General features: G+C 58.1%; 1 protein-coding gene across 1 annotated transcript in view; it reads left to right on the top strand.

Annotated features, from left to right (window-relative positions):
• The window catches only part of PPARGC1B (peroxisome proliferator-activated receptor gamma, coactivator 1 beta), a 36,391-nt gene that overhangs the window by 17,876 nt on the left and 7,127 nt on the right, over positions 1–11,388 (top strand). Inside the window, exons 2-5 of the mRNA XM_009318567.1 lie at positions 5,906–6,079; positions 7,874–8,086; positions 9,975–10,091; positions 10,900–11,386. Coding sequence (XP_009316842.1) covers positions 5,906–6,079; positions 7,874–8,086; positions 9,975–10,091; positions 10,900–11,386 — 991 coding nt within the window. The remainder of the gene's footprint in view (positions 1–5,905; positions 6,080–7,873; positions 8,087–9,974; positions 10,092–10,899; positions 11,387–11,388) is intronic.

Genomic DNA, 11,388 nt, shown 5'->3' on the forward strand with positions numbered 1-11,388 from the left:
AGAGTTCATCCCAGTGAAACAGCTGCGTGGTGCCCGTCTCCCTGCATGGCTGTAATCCCCGTTTCAAGCAGTCTGTAATTACGGATTTCCCTGATAAGCCCGGACGGCTCTCTCCAAAACCCCTGCCCAAGGATTTTCTTTCCTTTTTAGAGACAAGCTTGGGGTGAAGGCGAGGAGAGGGAAACTCCTTGTCCGAACATGGGCACCAGGAGCCGGCGCTGCCCGTGCCGCCGAGGGAGGGCTGGCAGGAGCCGGCACTTCGTGTTCTCGGCATTTCTCACCTTCTGCTGGTTTGGGTCCCAGCCTAAATGCTACTGACTAATTTGGGGCTCTGTCTCCAGCGCGTGTGGATGTATATTTATCCCTTAATGCTTTGGGTAGGCACTCGGCTGTGGGGAAGGAGGAGGCTCCGTGCGGGGCTGAGTCACTGCTTCGGCTCCTTGGCGAGGAGATGGGCTGCCTGTTTCTGGCCGGTTCCTTCGGCCCCTCCGAGGAGCTGCCGCTTTCCTTCCTTTTTTCTGTACAGCAAAGTGGCATGTAAGTGACAAGGCAATTGCAAAGCATCCTGGGGCCATATATGCAGGCAGCAATGCAAATCTGGCCTCCCAGGCTTAAACAGGATTAAGTTCCTGTGAAGGCGTTGTGCCCGTCCAGCAGCGCTTTTTGCGCCGGCAGACTTCAGAAGCCGAAACTTTTGCAGCCTCACTAAGCATGAGCACAATGCGTGTGCCATCACCCGGCGTGCTCAGAGCCTCGCTGCGAAATACTTGGCCACAACTTCAAGGGGCTGGACCCAGAGGTTTTGCAGATAAGAGAAATTTCTACTGGTGCTGTTGTCGGGGGTGTGACAGAGGAGAGGATCTGCAGGTCTCTTTGTCACCGTCACTGCCCTGTCCCCAGCCCCTCTGAGCCAGTTAAGCACCGCAGGCAACGGCCAGCTGAGCTCTCTTGCTTGCCCTGGTTTAGGTTGCTATTTCCTGGCGGCAGGGCTGCAGTTCCTCCAAGACCGTGTCCGGAGGTGGCATCGCCCCTTTGCTTCTTTCCCAGGCTTGCTGCAGGGAAGGCAAAACCGCAAAGCATCAGCATTTGCCTGAAGGCTGCTGAACTCCAGGTGGCAGGTGCCTGTTTTCAGGCTGGCAGGCAGGAGGGCCATGCGCTGCCCACTCCCCGTGCAAGCTGGCTGCACACACATGGAGCCAAGGTCTGCTCTTGGTGGGCTCGCTGGGTACAGCTGCCCGGGGGAGCCGGCAGCCCGCTTCCCAGCTGGCCTCTCCAGCCCCACTAACTGGGGAGTTTAGTCTGAGGAGCCCAAGTTGACACTGAAAAAGAGGAAAACATTTCCTGTCTCATTAATCCAATATTTGAATTAGAGTTGGGCTTGGAGAGGAACCTCATGTCTCTGCAGAGATAAGACCTCACATGCTCCCACACCAGAGTTAACGCTGCTCCAAAGCAGGGGAAAGACCTGAAAGGGGAAATGTACCACCTGCCATCCCCACGACGTCGGGAGCCAGCACTGAGCTGTGCTCAATGGGGCATCCTTGGATGTGGCTCCAGCCAGTGGCTGCCCTCACTCTGCTGCATGTCCAACCCAGGACACATGCTGGAGCTGCTGGGGACACTAGAGACGATTGCCCGCATCGGCCAACCTCACGATCAGGCAGGGAGATGGAGCTAACCCCCATGTCAGCTCCTCATCCCGCTTCGCCTTGCCACTGCCCCAGGAAGGGCAAAGATCAGGGGCTTTGCAAAGGGACGGGGAGTCGGAGCAGCAGGTGCCCTGGTAGGTGCAGTCCCCAGAGCACCCAGGAGCTCTTCCATTCGCAGCCCTGGGAGACAAAGGGATACTGACCGAGGAGCCACCAGAAGCTCTCAGACTGATTTGCTCACGTGGGGTTTCCAGGAGAAGGCACAGGCACAGGCTGGGGGGGAGCCAGCCCCTGCACAACTGCAGTGCTTAGGGAGAGGCCCCGCTGGCACTTGTCTGGAAACGTTTAGGCGCAGCCGAGGCTCCCCGGGACAGGAGAGTTGGCGAGGTGACCTCTGGATGTCCTTGACTGCTGGTTTGGAGACTGTCCCTTGCACTTTCTCGCTACTGCCAGATCCGCTGTGGTTGACATGGATGGTGGGGCTGGCAGTGGGGCGGTGCAGCCACGGCGGGCAGAGAGCCCTCCTGATCTCCAGGCTTTCCCTGGGCACACACAGCATGGCTGCTGCTGGGTCTGGCCAGCCTTGGCAGGGGCACGAAACGAGCACAAACCCTCGGTGCGAGGGTCCCTGCCGGCCTCCCGGGGCAACCTCTGCTCCCACGATTGAAGTTATAAACCTCTCGCAGCAGGGAAGGGCTGTCCGAGCTCAGCAGTAAATGAATAAAAACGTTAATGCTCTGTCCTCCCAGCAAGCAAAGCCTCTGTATAGGCGAAGCTCCTTACAACATGCAAGCGAGTATCAGCTGCCTCTTTGTCCTGTAATTGCAATTGCATTTCTGCTAGGGCTGAGGTCAGAGTTGGTTCATGCTTTAAAGAAAGCCGAGGAGGATGTCTCTGAAAGGAGGCCGTTCCCCCAAATGCCCTCCACCTTTTAGCTTCAGCTTTCAGGTGCAGCTGCCCATGTGGTGCTGCTGCAGGGCGCTCCTGCTGCCAGAGGGGATGCCCAGGCTTGGGCTCCTGCTCCCCCAAAGGAGGAGGCATGGGGGCACCCACATAGCTGCCCGGGCATCCCTCTTCCCCGGAGCAGGGATTCATCAGACAAGTCGCAACGAGCTGCCGGCAGCTTTCTAGTCGCGGCCATGCTGCAGCGTGCACGGGCCAGGTGTCTGGGCTGGAGGATGCCTCTGAATTTTTGAGCATGTCTCCATGGGTGTTTGCTGGCTGCACACCAAGAACCCATGGCTGATCTTCCTACAAACTCCCGAGTAAAATTAGAACAAAAGTTCACTCCTCTCCCAAGGCAGCAGGAAATGCAAAGGGTGGGAAAAGGGAAAGTCAGAGCAGATGAGGTCCAGTGCCCACAGGCAGCCTCCCCATCACTGCCACTCCCTACCCGGGCAGGGGGGCTGGGTCCTCCCCCCACCCTTGCGGCCAGCCCAGAGGGGCTCTGTTCTCAGCGCTCGGTGCCGGGCTAGTGGTGCTCAGAGTGATGGATTCCCTCCAGAGACTCAAGTCCTTGGTGGCTGGGCTAGTTAAATGACCCTTTCTAGCAGAGGGGGCTGGCTGGAGCTGCAGCTTCGCGCTAGGATGCCCTGCAAGGTGCCCCTGTGGGCAGCTGCACTGAGGAAAGGCTCTACTCACTTTTTCCAAGGAGGAGGGGGACCGATGCAGGCAGAGCAGAGTTTTTGGGCAGTCCTGACCCGTGCTAGCTGGGAACCTGGGAGCATCCGCTGCCAACCACTGCCTTGGGATGGCTGCACGCAGCATGGCAGTGCCGGGGCACTCCTGCCTCCGGGGTGCCCAGAGAGGGCAGCTCAGCAGCATTAGGTTGCAGTTTATTTTTACCCAGCCCTGTTGCCAATGGGGACTTGTCACATCTGTGGAGTTGATCAAAAGATGTCCCAAGCACTGGTGTCAGCTGCTCCTTGTGATCTCAGCACCAGGATCTTTTCCCTAGTGGCATATCAAAAGGAGCAGGAGAATTTGACTGCTTTGCTATTTTTAATTGAACGCACACACACACACATATATATATGTATGTATGGCTTTTCTAAAAATAAAAGCCTTTGCCTGTGTTCCCATGGGAAGATTTGGGGAGAAGGGGGAGCCAAAGTTGTTGCAAGATTTCTTCTGGAGCAGGCGCAAGAGCGGTGGCAGGAAAGCAGGGACAATCCACAGCAGGTAAGGGACACATCTGAAAGGCCAAAGGACATCTGATCCCAGAGCAGCCCAGAATGCCCCTGAGCAGAGAGGACAGGAGAGCTGGGGGAAAGGTAACATCTGTGTCCCCTAGAGCTGGCAGTGATGAGGACAGGGACCCTTGACCTGCTACATGTGCTCTGACCACCTGGGGAGCAAAGGTTTTCACAGGGCAGGTTTGAAGAGCCCCAGACTTGGAGGGCCCACGAGGAGTATCCGGATCCCAGAGCTGTTCAGGGCGTTGCATAGATGTTTTTTTGTGCCCGATACAATTAGCGGCACCACGCTCATAGATGTCTACCTGATACACCTCCCTCCAGCGGCAGGGCGGATGGAAGACACTGGGGAGAGCATCCCCCCAAGCACGGGGGCAGCTCCCCGGTCCCCTGTGGGGTTTGCCCACACCGGCGGGGCTGGGTCAGGGTCAGCAGTTCCCCGCAGCCCCCAGCTCTGCTGTGGCCATGGGGACGGCCAGGCCAGTGGTCTGCTGCTGGGACACAGCACTGGCTTGCTATTGGGCTGTGAAGCCACTCTCTCCTGCCCTTGCTGCATCCTCCAAACCACTCACGCTTTCCTTGCCACCCCTGGGCGGGAACGGGGCAGAAAGCAGATGAGAAATGCAAAATAGGGGGGGGCTGTGTACACAGGAATGTCCTTTGGTGTGGCACAGGGTATCCTAAACCTGGTGGGAAGCACTGGCACACAGGCTTCTCAGCCTATGGGAACACAATCAATAATCCCAGATTATCCCAATTAAAAAAAAAAAGTCAAGAAAAAGAGAGAAACCACTGTCTTTTCCATTCCTGCAGCTCAGTTTGAAATCCCTTTTCCTTCCCGTTGAGTTTCAGAGGAGACCCTTCCAGGGCATTTCTGGAGGGGAGGCCCCCACGTTCTCCTGCCCCTGCAGCCTCTCTCACGTGCTCAGATATTTGCCTGCCCCAAAATCCATTTGCTCTGTAAATAAACTTGCTTCCCTCATTGCCAGAAAACTCCCCCTGGACAGCCAATACCGGGAGGAGTCGCACCAGACCTTTCCCTGCCACGTTTGAACCTGGACATCGGGGGCAAAACCAAGCATGACCCGAGGGCTTGGTGCAGGCAGCGAGCAGCAGTGCAGGCAAGGCCATGCCAGCGCCAGCCCTCGCTCCCGCGGGTGCTGGATGCAGCCACGGGGCTTTGTGGCCGGGCAGCAGCTGGGAGCCAGGCAGAAGCGAGGCAGGTTCCAGCTGCTTTCTGTGGTCAAACAGATTTTTAGCTCAGTTCCTAGAGCTCGCATTGCCCCGTGTGCACCCAGACATCAATTCGTTTCCATGCTGCTTTTCTCATCCTGTGTGTGCAATGCGGGTCTCAGGGTCTGTGTTGCCTTGGTGCTGCCTTCGGATGTGCAGATTCCCCAGAGGAACTGTCCCCAAGTGATTCAGTGCCATGTGGCAAGGACAGGGACAGATTACGGAGCAGCCACACCAACCAGGCGTGAGGCCGCCCACTGGAGCCTGGCCCCGTGTGTTGCTGTCTTGTGTGCGCCCAAGCCTCTTGCCTCGCTCTGTTATCGCTGATCTCCAGGGCAGCGGGATAACCCTGGATGTCACCCTTAGGGCACCAAAGGCAGGAATGATTTCCCCTAAGAGCACCAGCAGCTGCTTTACCGCCGCAGTCTGAGCTGTGCTGTGCTTTGAGCTTCCGCTCGCCAGAGGGGATGAGGCTCTTCCCGTGCAGATGCTGCTGTTTTGACGCCTGCCACAGCATGGGACACAAGAGGGGGGGTTTGGTGGCAGTTGTGGGGTGGCTTTCAGTAACCAGCAGTGCCAGTGCCAGGCTGTGCAAACTGATTTGCAGGATGTGCAGTGAAGAGGTACTCTCTGTGCTCTCCACTGCCGTGTAATTGCTCCTGGAGCCATTTGCTAAAGCTGATTCAAAAGAGGGTCTGAGTAATGGGATCGAGCGGAGGTGACAGCGTGAGGGGAGACCGGCTGTCTCCACAGGTGGTTGCTGCTGCCTGTTGCTGCCTGCCCCTCTGGCATGGCAGTGGGCTTACCACCTTTCTCTTCTCTCCTCAGTATGAGGTGTCTGGTGAGGAGCACCTCTACTCCGACTTCCCTGAGATTGATTTGTCTCAGCTGGATGCCAGCGACTTTGACTCGGCCAGCTGCTTCAGTGAGCTGCAGTGGTGTGGGGAGCACTCGGAGACCGACTCCAGCCAGTACAGCACCGACGACTCCGAGCTCTTCCAGGTACCCCCATCCTCCTAGCACAGGGGACTCCGGGGATGGAGGCTAGGGGGAGGGCGGGAGAAGGAGGGGGCCCACACAGCTATTAATAGCTCCTCCCCAGCTGATTAGTGCTCCATTAATTTGTGTGCTGGCTGTAAATGGAGCAAACAGAGTAAGGCTAATGAGGAGGCAGACGAGCAGAGGACTGCTGCTGAGCCAGCACTCCTGTGATGTATTATTAAAAGGGAACTACAGCTAGTGCACAGCATGTCCCATTCAATTCCCAGGATGGCAGGGTGTGCCGGGGCAGCAGCGCGGGGGTCTCAGGGCTGTGGCGTGGGGCAGGTATATTTATTTCCCAGGAGCAGAAAGCAGCCCCTTTCTCCACCTCTGGCATCCTCCCTGTGTGTGGGGCTGGGGTCCCTCTGGCAGAGGGCAACTGGTTTCTCTCCTAGCCTTTGTGCTGGGATGGCCCCATCACTGTGCTGGCACCTGGGACCACGCGGTACAAAGTGGTGCCGGGGCAGAGGATGCTCCTGGGCACCGGCAGGGCTGGTCCTTGTCCCTTGGCACGTTTTTGCCTCTCCTTGCAGAAGAGCTGAGCATCTCGCAGAGCTGTGGCGCCAGGGCAGGGCTGTGAGCACAGCGCAGGCAGGTTGGAGGCAGGGAGCTGCAGAAGCTGCCCGGGGACCAGGGGCAGAGCAGGCTGGGCAGCCCGCTCACCTTTCCCAAAGCTCATGCTGTGCCCTGGATGTGCCCTGTCCTTGGGGGCTGGGGTCACCATGCCCTCCTGAGCAGCACCCAGGCCCTTACCCCCTCAGACAAGGTTGCGATCCACTGGTGCCCACTAGTCACCGACTCTGGGTTACATTTTGGGAGGGAAGAGGATTTTTATTTAAACAAGGAGGGGAGAAAAAATAAAAAGCCCCAATATTTTCTAACCTGAACATAATAACAACCCTCTGGCTTTTATGCTATGCTGATGCTGTGCTTGAAAATGGTCCAGTCCAGCTGAGGGCCTACATCACGAGATACATATTTTCCGCTGAACTTCCTGGGGAAAAGATAAACAGAAAAGAAATGCAAAGGACAGGCCCATTAGGAGCAATGGAGTATGATGAAATGTATCCCACTGAACTTGTATGCACAGTGGTCTCGTGCCAATAACAGGAGGAAAAGAAATGGAGCCAAAAATGGAGCATCCTGCTGCCTTTCCCTGGAGCCTGCTCTGGTAACTGCGAGCAAGGTTAGGGCACGGAACAAAAGATATTTAATTTTCAAACAAGATGAGAGAAACATGGGAGGCTGTGTGCAGTCAACAGTCCTCCTTGTGAGTCTGAATTTACCCCTGCGCTAATTTTATAACTGATGGTAGCCTGCTTCTTGTTGGACATGGTTTACATTCAGAATACGATGGAGGAGGACCAAAGAGAAGGAACTCCTGGCTCACTTGGGAGCTTGCAGCCCAGAGTCAGGAGGATTTGGGCAAGAAGCCTTTTAATCACAGGTCCTTTATCTGCTGCTGTTAGCCTCATGGTGGGGTGGAGGCAACTATGGGGAGAGAAGATACCCTGATTCATTATTTTCCTGCTGGGGGTGCAGGGGGACAGACTGATGCTCCTTTTCCAGTTGGGTCTCTCTCCCCCTGATCCCATCCTAGTGCTCCTTTGGGGAGAGGCTCCCCCAGGTCCCCTGCAGGGTCACCGGGAAATGTGGGTGCTGGTGTGGCACTGCCTGCCCCTCTTCCCCCTGCCCAGCATCCCCTGGTCCCTCTGCCCAGACTAACTCCCCCTCTTCTCTGCCTGCTCCTTTCAGATAATAGACAGCGAGAACGAAGCACTGCTGGCAGCCCTCACCGAGACATTGGATGATATACAGGGAGATGACATGGGCCTGGCTGCCTTCCGAACTATGGAAGAGGGGGACACGCTCAACCATGCCTACACCTCGCCTGCCCCCTCCCCCAAACCCACCGCCCCGGTCACGGGGGGGCCGCCCCCGGCCCCCGAGTTTGATGAGCTGTCTCTAGTAAGAACCCACTTCCTACTGTTTAAGGTGGATTTGGATGAGCCCCTGATAAGCCGGCTGCATGGGTATGATAGGAAGCAAAGGTCTGAATTTTTTCATTCTAGGCTTAAAACTCTTTAATCGTCAATACCAAAGCATATACTTGTATTGTATACGTATACATGTTCTGCATCATTGCTGTCACCTCCATCACCATCCTCACGGGAACAAGCTGTGTGTATACAAATATATATATGAAGGGGGTGGGGGCGGGTGTCAAAGGGGTGGTGGCTGCTTTGGCAAGACCCACACCTGCTTTTAATCGGACGCGCGGATGTGGGGCTGCCCGGGGGTCTCCCTAGCACATCCCAGCCCCATGCCCATGAGCAACGGTGGCTGCTCCCCTCCGGCTCTGCCTTGGGGCCGAGCTCCCTGCTGCTCTCGCAGGAGGGACAGAGAGGGCTTGGCCGGAGTGTCGGACAGCCCATGCCCTCAGCTTTCAGCGGGAGGGTTTGGCCCCCCCCATGCCTTCCACCACAACCCCCTCAGGGGCTGTGTGGCCTCCAGTCCCTACAGATCTGGTGACTGGAGCATCCCTCTTTGTTCACTGCAATATCGGGGCTCCAGCCCCACTCCCCCTCCTGGCCCAGACTAACTGGCAGCATTTGCTGCAAACCACCGTCATTCCCGGGAGGTCCCCTGGGACAGGGGCACCCAGCCCGCTCCTTCCTGGAGCTCATGGTCCCCGCCAGGGACCCCCAGCCTGGCCCCGGGGTCTCCCCAAAAGCCGGGGCTGTGGCGGGAAGGAGTGACATCCAGTGGTGAGAGTGTGCATTTCCACCGCCCACGCCCTGCGCGGGGGGTATATATCACACACGATATGTATGTGTATATATAGGATGTATACGTTGCAGGGGTGGGGGGGGAAAGTTGCTGGTTGCTTCCACCAACAGGAGCTGCACACCTAAAGCTGTGGGTGCCCCAGCTGATGTTCCCAGCAGACCCTGACCCGGGCACCCCCTATTTCTATCACCCCTTAAAACCCCCTGTGCCTGCCCCGGGGCTCCATGCCTGCCAGCCAGCACGGGGGCCCCAGATCTGTCTCCTCTGTGCAGTCCCCCGGTGCCTACGCAGTCGTCTTGCTGTTGAGTTGTTGTCGCCTTTGCTTGTTAGTGCGACATGGGTGGAATACGAAATATTGCTGGGTGTGGGGTTTGGTTTTTTTTCCCCTAACCAAAAATGGTTTTGAGTAGAAGAAAAATGTTATGCTGACCTTGCCATGAGAAGTGGCGGCACTGTGGGTAGCTCAGGGAAAACCCCACTCCCACCGCCCATGGGCTTGACAGAGAATGTTGGGGAAGATCCTCAACAGGTCCCACAAGGCCTTGCATCTGCAAAATGCCTTGAAAGCTCATTAATGAGTCGAGGGCCTCTCTGGATGTTTCGGCTAAATGAGCCTTGCACGGGGACCCAAACGAGCTGTCCAAACCCATCACTCATGCCAATGTAAAGCCTCTGTCACCTAAGGGCAGAATTGATGGAGTGAGAAGTTTGGATGCTACGACAGCTCCTGTGTGTCTAACAGGAGCGGGGGTGCCCCTGGGAAGGAATTTCCCTCATGTCCCTATCGCCCCGACCTGCTGGGAGTCCCTGGGGACATGGGTGAATGCTGTGGAGACAGTCCCGATCCCCTCAGGGCTGCGCGCGGCCAGGCATCTGCCCCCGCAGCCACGGGGAGGTGGGAAACGCCTCCCTGCCTTTTTATTTTTCTTCCCCCATTGTTGGGTCGGATGCTCAGCAATGGACGTGCCCAGTGCAGGCGCAAGCCGAGGGGCTGCGGCCCCGCCGGCACTTTCTGTGATGCCCTTGCTGTGATGCCGACTCCTTTTCTTGCCGCTTCTCTTTGCAGCTGAAGAAGTTGCTCCTCTCTCCATCGCACGTGCCTCCGAGCTGCGAGGCTCAGCGGGACGGGAGCACCCGGCGCCCGGGGACCCCTAAGTCCCGACCCGCACGGCCCTGTGCAAAGGTACTACCTCAGTGGGCAGAGCTCGAGCCCATCCCAGCCCCATCTCAGGAACTGTCCTAAAGCAGGTCACTGAAGGACGGTTTTGGGGAGCGTGGGCAGCCTCTGAGCTGGGCCAGGGGCTGGGGACAAGCGGGGACCATCACCGCTGGCAGAGCAGCGTGTGGCGTTCCCATCCCTGTCTGTGCGGGGGCTGCAGTCCGGGCTCAGCAAAACCTTCGGGCTTCATGCTCGGCTGAGAAATGTCTCGATCTCATTTGGACCCAGTGGGGTCAGGCCTCTCCCAGCTTCCCTGAGCGCTAGTTTGTGAAAGGCCTGCGTGCTCCCTGGCCGCTCCCTTGCCCCCCTCCCAGCTGACTCACAGCCTGAGCCAGGAGCCGTCGGCTGGGGCGAGCTGCAGGCCACACTGCACAGCTGACCCCGTCACTTAAGCTAATCTCTTGAAACCCAGCAGAATTTGCCATCAAATATTTTTCTACTTGGCTAATAGTAATTGTGCGGTGCATTAGGCCCGGCAAATTAGATTGCCTGGGAAGAGCAGCAAATCCCTCCCAGGGAGAAGGAGCATCATTGCGTGCTGGCTGCTGGAGGGGCAGCAGTTGGGCTGCTGGCCCCACATGCCTGGTGGAAACCCCCTGGGGTGTGGGGCTGACCCCCAGGCAGGTCGGGATGCTGGTGGGCTGGGACTGGGGGATTCAAGGATGCGGGGCAGCTCTGTTAGCCCGGGGAACTTCTCCCCCCATGCCTGGTACTTGCATCAGGTCATGGCTGCAGGGCTCGGGGCTGACTTTCTCCTCTCTCCTCTCCGAAGGTGGAGGGTCCCCGGGACAGGAGGGCAAGTGTCCCGCAGGCGCAGAGCCGCAGCTGCACTGAGCTGCATCGGCACCTCACCTCCATCGCCCCGTGCCCCCAGACCAAAGCCCCCCGGGCACCTGAGGAGTGCCCCAGCGGCCGCCACCACCCATCCCTGGGCAACTGTGCCCATCACGAGGATGACAGTGACTCCAGCGAGGACTCGCTGAGCTCCGGCGACTCGGTGCCCCCCCCCTCCTCAGCGGAGGATGGCTCCAGCAGCCAGTTCTCCTGCGAGGGGGAGATGCACTCGGTGGTGGAGCTCATCCGCTACATGCATACCTACTGCCTGCCGCCGCGGAAGCTGCCCGCCCGCGACGCCGCCGACGCCAAGCCCCAGCCCTGCAGCAGCCCCTTCAAGAGAGCCAAACCTGACTGCCCCGCGCAGCCGGGTCCCCCCAGCAGTGCCCAGAGCCGGCCGGGCTGCACCTGGCAGGCGGCCGGGGGC

This window comes from Pygoscelis adeliae, unplaced genomic scaffold (assembly GCF_000699105.1).
Source record: "Pygoscelis adeliae isolate BGI_AS28 unplaced genomic scaffold, ASM69910v1 Scaffold42, whole genome shotgun sequence".
Lineage (NCBI taxonomy): Eukaryota > Metazoa > Chordata > Aves > Sphenisciformes > Spheniscidae > Pygoscelis > Pygoscelis adeliae.